Below are 22,410 nucleotides of genomic sequence, written 5' to 3'. Positions count from 1 at the left end.
GTGAAAGGTCCTGATTAACACCATCAGTGTTTGATGCAGATCTATACACTCCTGTAGAGCACCTGTAGAGCCGATGGAGATTTCATCACTGTGTGTGTGTGTGTGTGTGTGTGTGTGTGAGTGAGAGAGAGAGAGAGAAAGAGAGAGAGATAGAGATAGAGAGAGAGAGAGACCACACAAAGATGTCCACAGTGTAAATCAATCAATAACATTGACAGAATGACTAAATAAATAAATTAAGACTAAAATCAACATTACTGGGTTCATTTTATATCTGAGAGATGTTAGACATCCAATAATGGTGTGTGTGTGTGTGTGTGTCTAAGTCGGGGGCATGCCCCTGACCTAAAATGGACATGAACCTGTAACGATCACATATAACAAAATTACCCTGCAGTAATCGGATCACAAAAGCTGGTACTCGTATATTTTACAGCGGCTGAAAAATACAATAAATCGACCAGGTTACAAACTACAGCGAGGCTACTATTGAAAAAAGCAAGACTCAAACATCTGAGCGGGCGCGAATACAGACAACACTTTTAAATTCACTTTCACTTCAAATTACATTTTAAAAGTCATATTCCCAACCTGAAGGTGCTTGAATGTAATGGCGGTGCTGCAACTATTTGAACACATTCAAGCATATTGAATGTCACACTGTTTTGTTAGAGGCAATCACCTTAATAACACATTCAAAAGCTGTTTGAGAGAGCTGCGAGGCTGTTCATGCGTGAGGACCAAATATTGCATCACTCTTAACAAAAAGGGCTCTATTTAATAGCAGAAATGGTTCTTAGCCTTTTACCATAGAATGATCCCCGTTGGTGCTGCTAAAGTTCTACTAAAGAACCATTTAAAAATGCACGAAATGTTACACAACAGCAGTATCAAATGGACTTTTGAAGAACCACACTAGGTTATTTTTTCTGTTGTTTTTTTTATTTCAACAAATCAGACAGTTCTCTGGGTCAGTGATTCTCCACCTTTTTCATATCAAGGACCCCTAATTCAGTCCACATTAGAGCTACGAGATGAGAATGTCTCGGATCCAAATCTGAGAATATTTGTATTGTTAGACATGATTTTGTTCAGAATCCCATGACTATCTGTATTGTAGGTATAACAGTGAAACTATCATCAAAATAGTCTTTTTTTCCACATTCTCTAATTGTGTTAACTACTTGTAAATTAAATACTGGTTAAGTTTAACAATTCATTAATTTGCTGGGGACCCCCTGAAACCCCCTCAAGGGCCCCTTGGTGGTCACCGGACCCCACGTTCAGAACCACTGCTCTGGATCATTGCGGTTCTACATAGAACCGCCGCCCTAACCGAAGAACCGTCATGGCTACTACCGGAACACAAGTTTTAACATACTTTAAATTCTGCTGCCCGAGTCAGATCTCAGGTTTCAGTGATATTGCTTCAGCTATTCTTCATTCTCAACCTGGAGATTATCAGCCTCGGGCTCACACAGTAGCTCTGCCAGCTGATCCTGTTTTATACCATCGTCTTTGTACATAATATTTAATCCCACCTGAGAAACAGAGGCTCTCATAGTAGGCTACAGAAAGTGTATAAAAAGTTCACACAACGTGGACAAGGGCTTTTCCGACAATTCACGTTAAAAAAAATCATGTGCAAATCCACGTCAATAATTTCAAAATTATTTTTATTTTATTTTATTTCTCCTTTGTTGACATATGAGCGGTAAAGGGGTTACCATAGTTTTCGTGGGGTGTTTAATTTATTTAAATTTTACATGATTTGATGTTGTGGACAGTTCACACGTTCTTATGACCTTTCCTGTTCTTTCTTTCTTTTTTCATTTAGTTTCTCGCGATGCACCACAATTTATCAGCAAAGATAGCCTACAGCAAAATCAAACTTCAGCTATAACAATTCCTTCCAAAACTCTGATCAGTCAGGACCTCTAAGACAGGGACAGACTGATATGGAAAACGAAGAAAGTCAACTATCCTTGTCTCAAGACGCCCACAACCAGGGAACCTGCACATGCTCTTAATTCTTCTTCTCTTAAGTCTTAATGAAACGTTGACAGGCGACAGCCAGGAAAAAGCCGTGGGCGATGTAACTAACCTCTTTTATCCCTTATACCAAAATCCTTGATCAGACAGAAAGTCATGTCAATTCTTGTGACAGTGTAGCCCTATTGTCCGCTGTGTATTCGTGAAGGGATAATCAATCTCTCTCTCTCTCTCTCTCTCTCTCTCTCTCTCCCTCCCCCCCTCCCTCTGCTGTGGGCAGAAAGTTGAGGAAGGAGCGGGGAGTTGCCGACACCTCACCGTTCAGCTCAGCACCGCGGACAGCGAATGAGAGCTCAGCCACAGCGAACACCTTAATATTGGAGAATTGATGGAGAATTAGCTGATTGATTGGACATCGAAGACGTTGTTTTGGGGGATGTACACATTTTTGGTTATTTTTTTGATCATACAGAGGAGTGGAATTTTTCACAGCCCGCCAAAGTAAGTCTAGGCTGCTCTTATTTTGTTTAGTTTAATATGACTACAAAATGTCCCTGAGGAATGAGTGCTAAAATGGTTTCCCAATGGTTTGCAGACGTTGGCAGTGTATCCTATAACTGGGATAAGTGTATCATATGCGTATTTGTTGCTGTTAAGATGCCTCTAGCACACGCATACATATACATTGCGTACAATACTCATAAGACACATTATTATAAAAAGAGACAACGAGTCAAGCCTGCAGGTCCGCCGTGCGTAAAAGCCGTGGCACTGTTCCCAGCCATACTAGTGCTTGACGCACAACAAACTGGGCGACTTGTGTGTTCGCCGTGTCTCGTAGGATGAGGCGTCAGCAATCAGTGCTATTAAAAACGCAAAGAGGCTCGAGGGAGACGACGACGATGCTGTCACGATTATAATCTTTCATGGCTCATTAACATCAGCGGCTTTTAGTGCGTAATTAGGGATAAGAAACGACATTATGTTTTCCTAAGTCAGTGCTTGTTAATCAGATTAAAGGAGTTGGCTCATGATGCATTCTGCGCAAGGATTAAGGATTCCCAAAAGGCATTTAATTAAAAATGATACTTTTGTGATATTTTGAGAGAGAGAGAGAGAGAGAGAGAGAGAGAGAGTCTGTGCGTGTGCAGATACGTGTGCGAATACCGTTCACAGCGCACACTTGCATGCGCTGAAATGAATCTCTCTCTCTCTCTCTCTCACACACACGCACACACACACACACACACTTGCGTGAGCGTGCAGACACGCACACAAAACAACCAGAAAAACCCAAAGACACCCGGCGCAGAGTGAAGGATCGCACCGCTACGGGAGATGCACGCACCCCTTTAACACGTTGGCATGTGGGCGTGTGTGTTGGCAAGGTGTGTATCCATGTGTCTGTGTGTGTCCATATGTGTTTGTTATTAAGCCTGCGGGGAGGCTTACACTATGAAACACTTTTACTTCTTGTACAACTGATACCTTAAAGTGTGGTGGCTGATGACTCCTCTCCTCTCCTCTCTTCTCTTCTCCTCTCCACTCCCTCTTTTCCTGTTCCAATGGAAGTATGGAAGAAAACAGGGCAGAAATAAAGACTTTCTGCTAAAACAGTGAGAACAGGAGGAAACAAAACTACATCTAGATCTGTCCTCTGCGGTTCCCTCTTCCCTCCTCCTTTCTGAAAGCTACAATGGAGCCGCAGGACCAGACAGGCTGGTCTCCCCTCTCCGCAGACCTCAACTCCACCCCTCCAGCCACGCCTTCATCCTTCCTGCTTTCTTCCTATCTCCTCTTCTCCAACATCTCCTCCAACATGTCCACTCAGAGTGTCCCGTTCCAGGGCAGCAGCACTCTGCTGACAACGGTCATCTCCCTGACGGTCTTCATGGTCGGGCTGACTGGCAACACGCTGGCCATCTACGTGGTGCTGCGCTACGCCAAAATGAAGACCGTCACCAACATCTACATCCTAAACCTGGCCATGGCCGACGAGCTCTACATAGCCGGGCTCCCCTTCCTCACCACCCAGAACGTGCTCTCCTATTGGCCCTTTGGCTCCTTCCTGTGCCGCGTCGTCATGACCGCAGACTCTATGAACCAGTTCACGTCCATTTTCTGCCTGACGGTGATGTCCATCGACCGCTACCTGGCTGTGGTTCACCCCATCCGCAGCACCAAGTGGCGGCACCCCCGCGTGGCCAAGGTGGTGAGCGCCGCCGTGTGGGCCGTGTCCTTTGTGGTCGTCCTGCCTGTGGTCATCTTCTCCGATGTCCAGGTACGAAGTTCAGTCCTGGGCTGGCTGTCTTCTGCTGTCAGTCTTGGCCTCTAAGTGTAAGTTAGTAAGCTTTAATTTATAGTTCACCCCAAAATGAAAATGATCTACTCACCCCCATGTCAGCTGTAACTCCACTGAAGTTCGTAGGGCCACCAAACACACAGCTTGTTGGCCCTGTAGTTCCATCTCAGCCTTCTCCCAAACCAAACTGAAGTTAACGAGGCCAGCTTTTTACAGCTACGGAAAAAAGCGTAAACTGTCCATCAAATTTCTCCTAACACCTTCTGCTGCACAAATCTTCTTCACTGACAACGACCAGAGCATTGTCAGTGAGGAAAATCTAGGAGTTAATGAGGTAAATGCTGTACTTCAGTGGAGTTTTGACTGACAGAGGGATAAGTATATAATAGGGATGAGAGTTTGGGGTGAACCATTCCTCTAATATTGAATATCAACTTATTTCATCTCCTCTCAGGACAAGTTTAATTCATGCAACATGATCTGGCCAGAGCCCAAAGATGTGTGGTCGACAGCCTTCGTCCTCTACACTGCGACACTTGGCTTCTTTGGACCACTGCTCGTCATTTGCCTCTGCTACCTACTTATCGTCGTCAAGGTGTGTGTACAGTATGTGTGTGTGTGTGTGTGTGAATGTGTCATTACTGTCATCTACATCATCTTCCTTACCCTCATTTTCATCATCATCATTAATATTCTCTTACTCATACTCTTTACCATCGTTGTCATCATCATCGTCATCATCATCGTCATCATCATCAACACCCTACTCTTTATCCTCCTCCTGCAGGTGAAATCCTCGGGGGCGCGGGCGGGCTTCACTAAGCGTCGGCGCTCGGAACGCAAGGTGACCCGGATGGTGGTGGTGACCGTGGTGGTGTTTGTGCTCTGCTGGCTGCCGTTCTTCATCATCAACATGGTCAACCTGGTGGTCATCATCCCAGAGTCCAGCGCCACCGCCGGCATCTACTTCTTCTCTGTCATCCTGTCGTACGCCAACTCCTGCGCCAACCCGCTGCTCTACGGCTTCCTGTCGGACAACTTCAAACAGAGCTTCAGAAAGGTGGGCAGCCTGGGATAGAAAGGCTGTATGGGCTGAGTTTAAAGGCCCAATCTGTAGATCCAATATGGCGCCCCCTGTTGAAACACTCTCCTACTTATTGGACTGAAGGCAATTTTTATCACCATTGTAAACATGAGTCTTCATATATTTTGAATAGGGCTGTCAATCGATTAAAATATTTAATTGCGATTAATCGCATGATTGTCCATAGTTAATCGCAAATTAATCGCAAATTAATCACATTTTTTATCTGTTCAAAATTTACCGTAAAGGGACATTTTTCAAGTTTTTAATACTCTTATCAACATGGGAGTGGACAAAATATGCTTGCTTTATGCAAATGTATTGTATATTTATATATGTATAATAATTTTATAAAATAAAAATCAGAATAAAAGCTAAATGTGCACAACACACCAAGTTAGAACAATAAATTATATATAGGCCTACTGAGGCAACAAAAATCAATTCCAATAGATGGAAAACACAGGGCCTTTATCAATTTACTCCAATTTTAGAGACTATAAAAACTGCAACATAAAATATTTTTCAATATTAATCTGGATTGAGGGAGCAAACTTTCAGAGTCAGAGTTAAAAAGTAAATATTAACGTTTTCAGTCCACTCAGTGGATACTGACTAGCACCTACAGTAGCCTATATACAGCTAATCTGAAATCTGTCTCGGAAACCCAGCTGTATTCTGAATAACGTTAATAACACTTAGTTCTTCTTTTTGGGAATTCAGCCGGTCGTCTTCTTGGCATGGAAAAAAAAATATCCCTCACGCCCGCGTGTGCAATGGGAGGCGAACAGACGGGTCCGGGGAGAGAGAGAGTGAGCGAGACAGAGAGCGGGAGAGAGAGAGCGCGCGAGAGAGAGAGAGAGAGAGAGAGAGCGTGAGAGACAGAGAAACAGAGCGAGAGACAGACCGCACAAAGAGACTACTTCTGTTTGGATCTCTTCCCAACTCGTCTCTCCCTAACATTTTTGCAAATGTATTGTCTTTTTCAGACACCTGGTAGAACTGCCAGACCGGTGAAGCCATTTTAGCGGCGCGTAGAGAAATTGTCTCGCGTGTTTTGCGTCATCTGATCGGCGCTTCTGATCGGCCTTTATAGAGACCACCGATCAAACTATTTAGAACGAATATCGGCCGATAACGATCAGTGGCCGATCGATCGGAGCACCCTTAGTTTTTTCCTTGCGTTTCTCCATGTCTGTTGTGAAGGTCTGCTTGAATTTGACCATGTAGGCTGAGTCACCCTCACAGATCTCCATCACTCGCGATATATGGCACAAAGCAGGCAGCACCACTGAGCATGAAACAAACTTTTCTCCTCCGAGAAGTTTAGTTATGTACCTGCAATAATAGAGAAAAGCACTCCAGTTAGGAACTTGTTACAGTCACTCACACAAGGGCTGAGTGGCCCTGAACATCAGCAAGATGAACACGATTGAAAATAGTGCCTCAACTATAATCCTGCCTTTAGACCTAGAAATCACAAACTACTAGGCGGGGAGTGGGTGTTTCATTTGGGGAAGCTAATTTTAAACAGGTGATGATTGAGAGAAAACTATCCATATGCCTATAGAGTAGCCTATTTGCGGCAACACATATTGTATATATGAGAAGCACAGAGTAGCGTGGAGAGGGTGGTCAATTTTGCAGGTTAGTCTATTTACTAGCCTACTAACCACTAAGAATGGGCATATTTCGTTTTTCACACACACACACACACCTACACACACACACTTTCTCCCTACCCTCTTTCTCTCTTGCCCTCTCTCATCTCCCACACACACACATACACACACACACACTCTCTCTCCCTACCCTCTTTCTCTCTTGCCCTCCCTCATCTCTCTCTCTCTCTCTCTCACACACACACACACACACACACTTCTGACAAAGACCCACTTTGATTAAGAAACACACGTTGGCTATCAATGTGAGTATCAATAAATTACCTGCAGGGCTCCGGCACTGTCTCCAACCTCTGCAGTTTCTCCAGCTCAGCTGTTGTCAGTAGCGGCTGCAGATAATTGTGGCTGGGGGAGCTAAGGGGGAGATTAATTATTTACAGCAGGTGCTAACTTTTTTCTAAAAAATACAAAAAATAATAATAATACAATAGACTAGGGTGTGAATTAAGCTATACTGCTACACAAGGAGGGCCACTGTTTTTCCATTGGGAGCCAAATCCCCAACCCAACATTATATGCATGCGCGTGCTTCAATGAGCTGAAGACTGACTCTGTATTTAGACCTATACCTATTAGACAAAACGAAACGAAACGAAATGAAACAGGACGAACAAACCCCGTCTTTATTTGTCACACGCAACCATCAACGTATGCACACACGTGCACGGCGGCCGGCACACACACACACACATGCTTAATGGCGCCGTGAAATTTGTCCTCCGCGTTTCTCCCATCCTGGCTCGTCCTTCCTCCACGGGGCAGGCCAGGAGTGGTGGGCAGCTTACAGCGCCCGGGGACCAACTTCTTTTGACCATCGCTGGTCAGGCGACGATCTCCTTGCATGCTTTTAGTGGGGGGTTCTTATTGATGTTATATGGAGGGAACCCCAAGTGAGCACGGGGAGAACATGCAAACTCCTGACTCCTGACTCCAGACTATATATGATATAACACAGAGTCCAGTTAGACACAAGGCTATGCAGCTATGCACACAATTTTAAACGGCAAATCAAGTGTTTATATAGTCAGAAGTTACACAAAAGATTTAAAAATGTGCTATATCAGACAAATTAATCACTGTATTAGTCATGTAAACAAACAGTGCCACATACACAGGCACATCCATTCATCATACAGTATGTGCTATAGTAAAAAGCAATAGAACCATTCATATAGACAGCGCTACATAACAACCAGTTTTGCTACACAACAACCAGCCTACACAGACGGACAGCACACCACTGACAGGACTGTACAGTGGACTGTGCTGGACAGCTTGTAGTTGCAAGGGCGGAGCAACTAAATCGAGCTCTGACTCGACGCACTGCCAATGGTCTAAAAGCAAGCAACTGAGGAAACTCACTGTGTAGATGGTACTTCTCACATGATCACACTGTTATGATTGGCCCACTCATTGCTGATAATAACTAGTCACTTAAAATCGACAACCAAAAAAATGTGTACTCTACTCACTAGTCACAGAAGAACGATCCGCCTGTTGTGGTTCACAGCAAAGCGGTCAATCACACTGTCAATGTCCAATCCATAGCTTCCATAGCTTGTTGATGCCAACATGCATAACAGAAAGCTGCATCTGCCGTGACTTTGCTGAGAGCCAAATGGTCGAGTGGGGTACAACTTTAGTTGAGGACGCCTTGGTCCTTCACCTTGACTTAAATCCACGGGGCCAGTGGTGGGATTGCTTGCAGGGCTAGCGTACAGGTTTCCCCCACACTTTCATTTTCAGTTGGAGAATTTTCCTCAATCTCCGAGTCCCTCTCTAGGCTTCGGGTCCCTCTTCCGCCATCACCTTCCTCTTCCTCTGTAGCGATAATGTTATAGGCCTCACCACCTTGCCATTATCCATTTTTTCACGTTCGCCGTCCTCCACCCTTCCTCGTTTTAAAGAAATGACAAATCGCTCTATCTTGACACACCACAGTCCACAGCTAAGCAACTTAATTGAGCACCTATAGCTAAATGATCCTAATCTCTTTGACTCTCACAAGAAAACTCTCTCCGATACGTAATGAACAGAGCAACCAATCACACCACACTTTAGCAGAGGTCAGTGGGATCTTTTTTTTTTTTTTTGCAAAGAATAATAAACTTCTTATATTTTCATATAGAAATTAGCCTTGTTATATTCATTCTGTATCCTAAGTTTTATTTTTTTTTTTCTCCAAAGAAAATTGCAGGGGGTGCTTAGGGGGAGCTTGGCTCATTCCAGGGGTAGCTCAAGCGCCCCCTAGCTGCCGCGCCTGGCTATTGTTGGCATGGCGACGTTGGTTGTATGTAGGGACAGTGCAGCTCTCAGTGGTTGGTTGTTGGTTTCTCTGCACACGCTTTATCATCTCCAGGGTAGAGTTCCATCTCGTTGACACGTCCTGTGTGAGTGACTCTGTCTTTTGACCATTTGCGATTTGCTGTTGTTCGAGCTCCGCGGGGTTTGGTGGACTATGTTTGAAATGCCCCACTACTTTTCTGCATTTTGCTAATGCGGTGTCAAACGAACTGTTCTGCAGAGACACTGTGATGGAGCGTTGGAGGCTGTGCGCTGCGCAAGGCAAATGCTCAAACGGGAGTTGTCCGACCGCTGCTATCATGTTGCGAGCACTATCGGCACTGAGGTAGCCTGGTAAGACCATCCTGATCACGTGTCCTCACATTCTGTTTCGCTCCACGGATCAGTCTGGACTTCCAGCCGCCCACATCGATTTCAGTGGGCGGGAGTACTTGCCTTGACAGACACACTCCTTCAGCCAATCAGCGAATCCAAATTCAAATCCAGTCGGAAGAATGGCGAAAACGTCTTTTCCGCCGAGAAACTCCGCTAGTGCATGCTCTTGTTCTTGTTTAATTGTTGTTACTGAGTCTATTTCTGCAATAACTGCACTTATGGCAGTGTTTACTCTACTAACGTTAACGTTAACGCTCGTTGCTTTGGGAGACGCCATTACTGTTTTGCCAGCAGCGGCCTGTATTTCACGTCAACTACGACGCAGTCCCTGATTGGCCCGGTTACGTCATCAACTACGACGCAGTCCCTGATTGGCCCGGTTACGTCATCAACTACGACGCAGTCCCTGATTGGCCCGGTTACGTCATCAACTACGACGCAGTCCCTGATTGGGCTGGTTACATTGTAATTTCAAGAAATCGATGTGGGCGGCTAGAAGTCCAGACTGATCCTTGGAGCGAAACAGAATGTGAGGTCGCGTGATCAGGATGGTCTTACCAGGCTAGTGCTGAGTGTGCTGACTTTATGTTCAATGTTCCACTGTTTTGCTACTTGCATAAAGTGTTCGGCGCATGCTTCAGCAAAATGCCTCTCCTCTGTCTTCATAACAGTCAATGCATGCGACCGAAGTTCCCACTGCTTGTCAAAATAATGCGGTTACCCCGAGGTAACTGTGAGTGAAGTCCAATAGTCCCCGGTGAGCACAACCGTTGTAGCCTGTCCCAACTCCTCCGCTACTTTTGCTTTCTGGTCTTCATACAAGTTGTGTATCTTCGATACGGTGGTGGCTGTCGAAGGTAAATCATAAGTGCAGTTGTTGGATGCGATCCGAATTATTTCACGCAGGCCCTCGTCCTCCACAATGTTAATTGGCCTGCAAGCTGTAGCCACCCATTTAGCTATTGCTGTTGAAAGCTTGCTGCTTGTAGGTTTGTCCATGGGTTTCCCTCGCACACTATCAAGCGTGGTCTGCCGCAAGCGAGATGTTTCGGGGCTAACGGGGCTGTCTGCATTAGCTGTGTGCTTGGCTAGCAAATGGTATTTAAGACTAGATGTACTCCGGTGGTAACTCAATTCACATCGACAGTAACTGCAAATAACTTTGGTCTTGTCGACAGACCCATCTGGCAGGGCAATTGTAGCTGAACTTGCCATTCAAAATACCTTTTTCTTTATCCATTGCTTGCTAGTTGCCATCCGACTTGCAGTACCTGCGTTAATGCGTCAAAAAAAATTAGTGGCATTAAAATGAATTTGCGTTATCGCGTTAACTTTGACAGCCCTAATTTTGAGTTCATATATTTTGAGGCTGTGACATGTTTTCATAGTTTTTTATTTATTTTAGAATGTTTTCAAACACGTCTAAACCATACCAGTATGTTGAATTATGAACTTCATAAGATTAAAAAAATTGTGTTTTCCATCTACAAGTTGAAGTCCTCAAGTTCGTATGAGAATATCCTCAAAATTCCGATCAGCTCAAATGAATTCCAGATTCTGAATCCAGAATTCCACAAGGTTGTTGCTTGAATGTTAGGATGTTTATCTCTTATTTTAGCTCTTATGGCTGAGAACAGCTGATTGCATTTCTAAACTCACCTCTCTCAACAGTAGAATAGAAATGTTTCATGTTTGTCCAGATTTTACTTATTTTATCACTGATACGATGACCAATTTTGTGTTCAGTTCATGTCAGGTTGTTACATGGGTCGTAGTATCATGTTAAAGTTAACATAGGTTGCTTGCTAAGTTACCTTGCTGGCTAGTTAGTTTGCTAACAAAGCCAAACAACTGCTTGTTTAAGTTAACTGATCTGTTATCTTTTCTCAAGCTGCCACTTGGTGCTTTGGAGTGGGACTAGGGCTAAAGACAGAATACAATTCCTATACTATATACTAGATTCCTATACTATATACTACAATTCCTTTACTTTTGTGAAATTTTGGGAGAGAGAGAGAGACAGAGAGAGAGAGAGAGAGACCTAAATTTGGGAACAAATTTACTGTATTAGACCATTTTTGCAGTAATATTATTGGGTGGATCGTACGTGTCCAAAACCTGGTTGTCATACAGTATATTTAGTCATTCTTTGCACATAGCCAGTGGACCTCCAATATAGCGCTAGTCATTATTGCCAGAAGATTTCTGATGCAACTTCAGAGCCTCTATAGCTAATCCATGTCATACTTGGCTTGTGACCATGCAGGTGCTGTGTGTAAGGAGCCTGAGGCGCAAGGCCAATGGTGTAGAGGATGGAGACCCCAGCGCCCCGCGCACCGAGAAAACTTTCACACACGACTGCACTCTGCTCTCCCCCCGTAACCAGGACTACCACGACCCCCAGAGCAGCCAGGTACGTGTGTGTGTGTGTGTGTGTGTGCGTGCGTGTGTGCGTGTGTGTACAGTATGCGGAGGCAACAGTGTCCTTTGGGCAAAGCACTGGCAAACCTATGTGACAAGGGAAAATTGTCTGCAGGAAAGACATAGATATGTGATTATAGATAATGCATGTTGTAATGTATGTTTGTTGCAGCAGTACAGTTAAATGAGATGGATGCATGCATCATTTGTGTTCTGCTGTTTGCTTTGGGGAGGATGGAGAAACGTCAACAGTGCGCAGTTCGGTGGAGTGTAGCGGACTCTTTCTCGCTCTCCTCTCCTTTCTCTCTCTCTCTGTTTATGAAAGAGAGAGAAAGGAGAGGAGAGTGGACTCTTTCTCGCTCTCCTCTCCTTTCTCTCTCTTTCATAAACAGACACACACACACACACACTGCAGTTTTTCTGCATTATTGAGTCTGATGCCTCAGGCTTGGATGTTGTCCCACTTAAGAAGTGGTGCTGCTCTTCTGAATGTAAATGAATCTATAACATGCAGGTGTATGTGCACGTGCAGGTGCGAGAGAAGTGAGAACAGACAGATGCATATGCGTGGCTTGAGTGCATACACATGACAGGCCCAGATGAATATGGATGGTAAATTAACTCTGCTGTGGTGGCAATGATTTGGAAAAGATTTCTGCTGGGAATGAAGCATTATTACAACAAGATAAGCTGTGTGTGTGTGTGTGTGTGTCTGAGAGAGAGAGAGAGAGAGAGAGGAGGGCGGGCAGGGCAGGAAATAGCTTTTGACTCAGTGTGTCCAGCATGGGGTTTGATCGTGTCTGATTAAATAACTCACACAGGACCACTGAGGTGTGCTATACTGACCGATTAGCTCCGATAAGGCTTTCCCAAAGATCCTTCAACTGATTCAAGGTTATGGAAATTACAGCGTGATCAGTAGGTCACATCTTACAGAATATGTTAGAGCGGCGGTACAAAGGTTCCCTCTTTCAAATTATGCTGCTTCACTCACTTATTGATGTATGGATCGCCTTATTCTCAGAGCAAGAGTCAAAGAAGCATGACCAGAGATGCAGCGAGAAGTAAATATGCACATACACACACACACACACACACACATAAACATAAACTCAAACTCAGGGTGTCAAAAAAAGAGACGCAGTCAGAAGAACCTGCATTGAAAACATTATTCACTTTATTCAGGTCAGTAGTGGTATGTGTATGCATATGTGCACTCTCAGTCACACACACACACACACACACACACGCACACACACACACACACACACACACACACACACACACATGCACACTCACACAGCCTCATGAGGTGCTGCCATCTCCTGTCTCTGCAGGGCGTCTAATTGGAGCCTGCTGGTAACCCAGAGGTGGAGTCCAGCCTGTCAGGACTGTCAGTGAATGGAAAGACCGCTCTTTAAACTTTTTTTTTTTTTCACCTTTCCCTCCTCTCCCTCTTACTTTCACTTCCATTACCATGCCTCTCCTCTCCTCTTACTCTCCTTCCTTTTCCTTTTTTTCCATTTACTCCTAACTCCCATCCTTCCTCTACCTCCCTTCCTCCTCTATTCTCCATGATTCTGTCGCTGCTCTTCCTCTCTCTGCGGCTCACTGAAGGTCTCTCCTCACTCTCCAGCCTCGCCTACCTCTCACACAGCAGCAGCGGACCTGCACCCCTCCCCTTCTACCTCTGGATTCCCCTCCCCCGGCCCGGGAATAGGACCCGCCGCCACCACGATACCCTCCATAGCAACCTCCACGGTGATCTCCACGTTAACCGTGGCTGAACCGCCCACCGTCACCGCCCTGACTACGCCGCAGGAACTGTGACCTTTGAACTGTGACCTGTGGCACTCTGGGAAGCAGGAAGCATGGTCAGAAGTAGAGGAGAACGGCTACTTCATGTGTGTGTGAGGACTCATACAGAGCTAGGGAGGAAAAAAAACGAGGCAGGTAGTAGTAGATAAGGGGAATGGAGGGAATGATTTTCTCCGGTGACAACATAGAGTTCAGTTCTTGTACTTTTTTTCTGACTCACTGCACGCGCACGCGACCACACACACTCACACAACACACACACACACACACACACACACACACACACACACGCATAATTCATAATGCAATACTGACATTTATCTTTAATATCTTTCAAGCACTCCCACAATACTTTGTCATTACCCGTCTCTTGATGTGCATCTCTGCATATGACTCACCCGGTCGGTAGGTAAGCTCTGCCTCTAACCCAGACGCAGCCAGAGATGAGATGGACACCGCACTTTGCATCTCTGTTGCCAAGCTCCACTTTTCTTTCTCTCCATCCATCCACCCATCCACCATAAGTGCCTTTTCAACCTCCTAAAAATTACCAGTGCTCCTAACTGGGTGCACACCTTGCTTCTCTCACTCCGCCTCTCTCTCAAACATGTAATCTATTACACTCCAGAACCAAAAATACCATTAAATGCATATTTTAAACTGTGCTAGGGAACTTTGCACGTTGGCGGCTTCAAATGACAGCGAATGGTAATTTGAACTTCAGCACCCAGATTCATTCATTCACTTTTTTATACCAAAGGATACCAAAGAGTTGAGAGGGGCAAAAGATCTAAAGTTGGACAGTCCAGCATTCCCTGGACGCTTGCTGCTGTGTAGGAGACGGTTTGTGTTTTACTTTTAAGTTTCAGTTAGTTTCACTTCATGTGGCCGTAGAGGATTTCCTGCAAGTGTGTCCATAGCCGACACCAGAATTTCATTTGGGGAAATAGGGCAAATCTACAGGGTTTCAATTAGAGAGGATGGAATGTTCTTCTCTATTGCAGCCCTACTTTGTGATTTAAGCTGATATGTATTTTTTTCCTTCTGTATTAAAAATCCTGCCTAGTGCAGGCAACATACTGGCAACAGGCAAATGCCATGATGCACCAATTCATTTATGGTTCAATTAATTTTCTGTATTATAGCAGAAAGTGTATTTTTTTCTTTTTCATACTGCCACTCAGTCTCTTGGTAACAGATTCAGTTCATTTGGATGGGAAACTTTCAACGGATGAATTTGACATTTGTACAATTTATTGGAAAAATGTGTTGTGTAATGCACTTTGTATACCGTTTGTATTTTTAAAATTATAGCTTGCTCGCTGTTTGTCTGCTTGTCAGCCATTTGAAGTGTGAGTTTCTGTTTGTTTTTCTCTTTGGCTGCTCAGTGTCTTTCCGCAAAGCCAGCACTGAATAGAAAAATGATGAGCTGTTTCTATAAGGCCGATCACGCTGCTTACTTTGTGTGTGTGTGTGTGTGTGTGTACATTTGTGCGTATGTTTGTGTGCATGTTTGCTTATTGCAGAAGCCATGATGCTGGTTATTAAATATGAAAGACTCCTCACATTCCAGGGTTTGTAGCAACAAATACTGTATGTCCCTGTTGTTTGGTCAACTGTGTTACAATGTCAGAATACTTTACTCAGCCTCTTGTTGTTTCCAACACTCACTGTAAATATTATTTGTGATCAGGCAGAGAGCAGATTACCTCAGCTGGCACAGCTTCCCTAAGGCTCCAGCAACATGTACCTTATCCAAGGGGTTTGACCCTGCAGTGTCTGTGCTTAAAGCAATGTTCCACTTAGTTTTAACATGGGAGTTATTTGGCCGCCATGAAAACCAGAATATACTCACGAAGATCGGATGCAGTGGGGACGAATTTTTTACTTCCCATTCATTTGAATGAGGCCATGAAAATAGCCTGAAAACTTAGCAACTTCAACAAACTTAAACAACTTTTCATGCCTTCATGTTAAAACTAAGTGGAATATTGCTTTAAGCTTTTATTCTGAAAGGTTCTGTGTCGGCTTCAGTACAGGATAGGAGGAAGTAAACAATGTCTCTTTCCCTGTATTCATATCATATCACCACACAACCAATCCCTTTTAATAAGCATCATCAGGGGATTATAATCTAATATAAGATAATTATAATCAAATCAAACAAACACATTCAGTGAGCTTGTAATAGGCCATATTAGTAGGGAAATCATGCAGCATGAGATAATATGAATTAGTAATACGGATTATGGATGGTTGTGCTCTTCTCAGATCAATCATTTTTAATCTGCGTAAAGAAAGGAAAAATCAGCGATAGCATAGAGTGAAAGAAACTTGATCAAGTGAATATCTTGAGCAGAAGCGATGACACAAACATGAATGGAAACAATCCTTACAGGAAGAAAAATGCAATGAAGGCTTTTAGACGCAAACACGGGAGCTGTGCCGGCTTCTATTGTTCATGTTGTATATTTCGATCAGATTATTTATAGTTGTTCAGAAGCATCGCTGCTGTGTGTTTGTTGGGTTTCTTTGTAAATAAAATGGTGTGATCATGAGAGTCAGCCTTTCTTTTTGTTTGCTGTTGTCACGCGCGCGCGTGCGTGCACACACACACACGCACACAAACACAGATTGACAGATTTGTGAGTAAATGACTGTGTATTGGAGCACACAGCTGTGCTCCAATTCATTTAATTTTAGCCTCACCGAACACATTGTGATGGAACTGTGGATTGGTTTGTGTTGCAACGCAAGCAGAGGTTCATCAATCAATAAATCTCTACAGAGAAGTGCAGGACTGGCAAAACACATCATTACCTGACTCTGTTCTGTGTGTGCATGTATACAGGCGGCAAGGTGGTGCTAGGGGGCACTTGAGCTACCCCTGGAATGAGCCAAGCTCCCCCTAAGCACCCCCTGCAATTTTCTTTGGAGAAAAAAAAAAATAAAACTTTGGATACAGAATGAATATAACAAGACTAATTTCTATATGAAAATATAAGAAGTTTATTATTCTTTGCAAAAAAAAAAGATCCCACTGACCTCTGCTAAAGTGTGGTGTGATTGGTTGCTCTGTTCATTACGTATCGGAGAGAGTTTTGTTGTGAGAGTCAAAGAGATTAGGATAATTTAGCTATAGGTGCTCAATTAAGTTGCTTAGCTGTGGACTGTGGTGTGTCAAGATAGAGCGATTTGTCATTTCTTTAAAACGAGGAAGGGTGGAGGACGGCGAACGTGAAAAAATGGATAATGGCAAGTTGGTGAGGCCTATAACGTTATCGCTACAGAGGAAGAGGAAGGTGATGGCGGAAGAGGGACCCGAAGCCTAGAGAGGGACTCGGAGATTGAGGAAAATTCTCCAACTGAAAATGAAAGTGTGGGGGAAACCTGTACGCTAGCCCTGCAAGCAATCCCACCACTGGCCCCGTGGATTTAAGTCAAGGTGAAGGACCAAGGCGTCCTCAACTAAAGTTGTACCCCACTCGACCATTTGGCTCTCAGCAAAGTCACGGCAGATGCAGCTTTCTGTTATGCATGTTGGCATCAACAAGCTATGGAAGCTATGGATTGGACATTGACAGTGTGATTGACCGCTTTGCTGTGAACCACAACAGGCGGATCGTTCTTCTGTGACTAGTGAGTAGAGTACACATTTTTTTGGTTGTCGATTTTAAGTGACTAGTTATTATCAGCAATGAGTGGGCCAATCATAACAGTGTGATCATGTGAGAAGTTTGACAACCTTGAGACCTCAAAAAAAGGGAGAATTTTGAAACCAAAGCGGGGGTCTGGGGGTCCCCCCCCCCGAAAAATTTGAGTTACAGAGACTTTGTTTCCTGCATTCTGGTGACTTTTAAAGAATGAAAATAACAAAATAATAAGTACACTGCAACAGCATTTTTATGTTAAATACTTTCAATTTTAAGAATCTCAGGACAGAATACAGAATAATTCGCCCCTCTGGCGTGAACTTGCGTGAATCTCTGGCGTAAACTAATATTCACCCCAACCCAGTGGGGCCCCACGTTGGTGCGCGTGGAGGAGGTGCCCTTTTTTCATTTTTTGCCCCTGCCCCTTAGAGAGTCTGTGCACGCCACTGCCCTCTGTGGCCATCTACAAATGCTTATTGTAGTTAAAAGTGCAATGCTTTGCAGCCTGTAGCACCATCCTTGAGGGAGCATAGGTGTGGGCCAGACCTGTGAAATTCAATTTGCAGTAAAGGAGTGAACAAAGGGTAGAGTTGTCCATCCTCATTCTATTCTCTGTCACTATCTTTCTGACCATGCTGAACACCCTCTCTGATGATGCATTGCTGTGTGGTATGCACAAAAGTGCCTTCATCAATAGAGCAAGATTCTTGAACCTTCCATCTCTTCCAATAATAGCCCAAAACCTGTCAATTCTTGCTTCCTCAGGAAGTTCTGCCCTGCCAATCTCGGAACCCATCATCTATCGGTCTGACGACGAATAGACTCTGGGGGCAACGGCCAATATTTCGGGGTTTCTGGTGTAGCCAGTGGACATCCGGGCCAAGACTTCCTCTTCCTTCCTCCTCCAGCGCCGGTCATTGTTTACAGTCCGATTAGCAACTTGAGACGCAAGAATGGAGTTGGAGTTGAGAGACGACGTCTCATATGTAGATATCTGTTTATAGAGATTAGCTGAAATGTCGTCTGGACCTAAAACACCTACAAATAGTATCACTTTAATCCGGTCGGAGACATCGTCTCTTATCGTTATCTTGAGATAACAAAAGCTCGTTTTCTTGAGATAACGGGTTAATTTATCTCGTTATCTCGAGAAAACAAGACACAATGCAATTTCTGCCTGTGTTAGACCTTGATTGAAGTACAGTCTGATGCGTTGATCAATAATAGGTATTCCTTGATCTGACATTTTCAGCTTAAATCAGTTGCTACAGTTGTCAAGACGCCATCTATGCATGCTGGCATGGCACTCCTGATCTCTGATAAACATATGTAATAAGAGGAAACTACATTTTGTTTTCTCATGATAACGGGTTGATTATCTCGTTATCTTGAGATAACAAAAGCTCGTTTTCTCGAGATCACGAGATAATTAACTCGTGATCTCGAGATAACGGCATTAAAAAAAATAATTGCAAGCACGGCCGTTCTCGGCTTCCGTAGATTCGTGTTCATGGACACGATTTTTCCATTTTTTTCGTGACACTCAGCACGACTTTCAAACTAATGTATTTCAGTTGGAAGTATCTTTCGTGCCTGCATGCAGCACGTTTTTTTTTTCTGTCAATCGGGACTCAGGGAGCACAGAAGCCGTAACATAACCTTCGATTTTAATGATATCTTTAACATTTCTCAACACAAAAACACGAAAGTGTCCTTGATACCTCAACAATACGATAGGTTAATGTTATGGCCATCCGTTTTAATTATTTCACCTTTGATTCTGAGAAATCTATTTCACGAACTGCCGTGAGACCGGGTTGGTCCAGCACAGTCTACTGTACAGTCCTGTCAGTGGTGTGCCGTCTGTGTAGGCTGGTTGTTGTGTAGCAAAACTGGTTGTTATGTAGCGCTGTCTATATGAATGGTTCTACTGCTTTTTACATACTGTATGATGAATGGATGTGCCTGTGTATGTGGCACTGTTTGTTTACATGACTAATACAGTGATTCATTTGTCTGATATAGCACATTTTTAAATCTTTTGTGTAACTTCTGACTATATAAACACTTGATTTGCCGTTTAAAATTGTGTGCATAGCTGCATAGCCTTGTGTCTAACTGGACTCTGTGTTATATCATATACAGTCTAATAGGTATAGGTCTAAATACAGAGTCAGTCTTCAGCTCATTGAAGCACGCGCATGCATATAATGTTGGGTTGGGGATTTGGCTCCCAATGGAAAAACAGTGGCCCTCCTTGTGTAGCAGTATAGCCTAATTCACACCCTAGTCTATTGTATTGTTATTATTATTTTTTATATTATTTAGAAAAAAGTTAGCACCTGCTGTAAATAATTTATCTCCCCCTTAGCTCCCCCAGCCACAATTATCTGCAGCCGCTACTACATATATATACAGCATATGTACGCGTGTGCATGTGTGTATGTGTGTGTGTTTTTTTCACATGCCAAACACATTTATATATAGGAATGAATACAGACACAAGAAAGATGGTAATTGGTAATTGGTGGTAATTTTTTTTTCAAACTACCTCATAAATCATTTTTCAGTCCCTACTGGATCCATTTACACTGGTGTTTAATGTGACTGGGTGTCTTTGAGTCTTTTGTAGATGCATCTAGATGCATCTTTTATGTCCATTGAGATTTTACTGTAATGTCAGGTCTAAATGGGGTTGCATCTCTTGAGTGTGACAGATGTGAAGGCAATCTTTTCTTTTTATTTTCTCTCAGAATTTGCATTTAGATCAATCCCGTTCACCCATGTGGCTTTCTCCTCTCCTCTCCCCTGTCCTCCCTCCTTGTCCTCGCATGGTCAGAGAGATCGAATCAGATTACCATCACGGTTCACCTGGCTCATTTAAATCAACCAACCATTCGATACACTTTACTGAGGATCTCCATCGGCCCATCTCTGCAGGACTTAGTCTTCCTTATGTTCTCTGTAAGGGAAGTATCAAGACTGTTGGCGCTGCAAGTTGGGACTGCAGCCACAGGTAAGGTGTGTTTATGTTTATGAATGATGAAAAATACAAAAAGCCGAGATATTTTTATCTCAGAACGCCAAGGTCGCGCCTGACAAAAGACGCCTCGCAACACGTGCGTACTACGACTCGCTTTTCAGCTCCTCTGCAGCGCGCCCACATTGAAAATAGTGGATTTGTGCGCACGTGAACCGTCAATTTTATTGGGGGGGACTATTTTGCCTACTTTGAACATTAGTGGGGGGGCACGTCCCCCCGTCCCCCCCGCCGATTACACCTGTGGTTTATGTGTGTGTGTAAAAGAAAAGAAAGAGTGAACGAGAGTCAGTGAGTGAGGTTTGTGTGTTTGCCAGTGTGTGTCTGTTGTTGTCTGTTCAGCCACTGTGGAGAGAAGAGAAGAAAAGAAAAGAAAAGAGAAGAGAAGAGAGACTGGTAGACTGGGAGAGGAGGAAAGGAGAGAAAGGCTGGTGGTGAGTACAGGAGAGAGGACTGAGAAGAGGAGAGGGGAAGAGAACAGAAGCGAGGAGATAAGGAGAGGAGAGAGAGAGAGGAGAGGAGAGAGAGAGAGAGAGAGAGAGAGAGAGAGAGGCTGGTGCTGAGGAGCTGTGGTACATGGAGAGACCCCTGACAGTGTGGCCTTTCATATTTCAGCACCCTGGATCCTCATTTCATTCCCCAGCAGACCACGTTGTCTCGCCCAAAAGCCTCATATTCCCTCTGGGGGGTCCTGAGCTTTAAAACAAACAGAGGAGACACGCTTCTGCCTGCACATACATACTGCCCTCTCTCTCCCTCTCTCTCTCTCTCTCTCTCTCTCTCTCTCTCTCTCTCTCTAGACCATAGACTGCTGTAATTATATAAGACTGCAAATGTCACAATGGCCATGCTGGTTAGGAACTGTCAGTGTAATCAGAGCAGACAAGCAATCACTGTGTAAAGGTACTAGGTGTCTGATTCATCTCAAATCTCCTGTCTTTTACCATTTCAATCCCCTCCCATTCTCCTCCTCTTTGGAGCTTTTTTTAAATAAAATTCCACCCTACTACTTCAACCTGTCTTCATTTATCTGTCAGTCGTAGTATATTTCCTCCTGCTGTGCTGCCTCGACTCCATTACCCCTCCCTTTCATTTTTCTCTCAAGCTCTCAACGCCGTCAAGATTTACAGCAGCACAACTGCCTCTTTCCTGTGATTGATGCACATACTGTAAGACGACATCCAAAAATAAACTACTTTTGATTCCTCCATGATGATAAAAATCAGGGTGAGGACTATGGATTGGTCCCATTGTGTCTGTGTGTCCGTCACGCACGATATCTTGGACACCACCAAAACTTGGGGGAGTGATGCATCACACAACTGATATATTTGTTTTTTTTCGTGGAGGACAACATGTTTACTGTTGCTTTGTCTTACTTTTACTGCCTGTCAGCCCAGATGGAGCAAAGGGAAAGGAAGCCACTGGAGATGACTGGAACATATTCCCACCCCACTCTCTGTCTCCTCTCAGCCAACCGCTCTCTGTCTCTGTATGTCTGTCTTTCTCTCTCCCAGTCCCTCTCTCTGTCTCTCTCTCTCTCTCTCTCTAGATCTCTTCACTCTTTCATGGTCATTCTTTCAATTAGGCTGACAGGAGCGCTACCTGTCAGGAGCCAGACCCTGCTAGAATCAGAGGGCAGAGTGTAGGGTGGAGAGTAATGGAAAGGGAGAGAGACGTATCAAATAATGGGAGACAAGTGGACGAACATGGGCTGGAAAACAGAACACAAGTCAGAG

At 44.1% G+C, this 22,410-nt stretch overlaps 1 protein-coding gene across 1 annotated transcript; it reads left to right on the top strand.

The window, feature by feature from the left end:
* The first annotated feature begins 3,688 nt into the window (after positions 1-3,688).
* Positions 3,689-13,990, top strand: LOC139924284 (somatostatin-like receptor F_48D10.1). Its single transcript, XM_071915298.2, has 5 exons — positions 3,689-4,273; positions 4,749-4,889; positions 5,082-5,354; positions 12,006-12,152; positions 13,778-13,990. Exons 1-5 carry the CDS (start codon positions 3,689-3,691, stop codon positions 13,988-13,990), a joined length of 1,359 nt encoding a protein of 452 aa, XP_071771399.2.
* Positions 13,991-22,410: the final 8,420 nt, after the last annotated feature.

This window comes from Centroberyx gerrardi, chromosome 3, assembly GCF_048128805.1.
Source record: "Centroberyx gerrardi isolate f3 chromosome 3, fCenGer3.hap1.cur.20231027, whole genome shotgun sequence".
Taxonomy (NCBI): Eukaryota; Metazoa; Chordata; class Actinopteri; order Beryciformes; family Berycidae; genus Centroberyx; species Centroberyx gerrardi.
The sequence above is the reverse complement of the archived record's forward strand: the minus strand, read 5'-3'. Positions and strand labels throughout refer to the sequence as shown.

Excerpts from the sequence above, each read along its gene's own strand:
- LOC139924284 (XM_071915298.2), top strand. The coding sequence starts at position 3,689 with ATGGAGCCGCAGGACCAGACAGGCTGGTCTCCCCTCTCCGCAGACCTC. Across the intron at positions 4,890-5,081 it reads ACCTACTTATCGTCGTCAAG|GTGAAATCCTCGGGGGCGCG; the intron begins GTGTGTGTACAG and ends CTCCTCCTGCAG. Across the intron at positions 5,355-12,005 it reads TCAAACAGAGCTTCAGAAAG|GTGCTGTGTGTAAGGAGCCT; the intron begins GTGGGCAGCCTG and ends GTGACCATGCAG.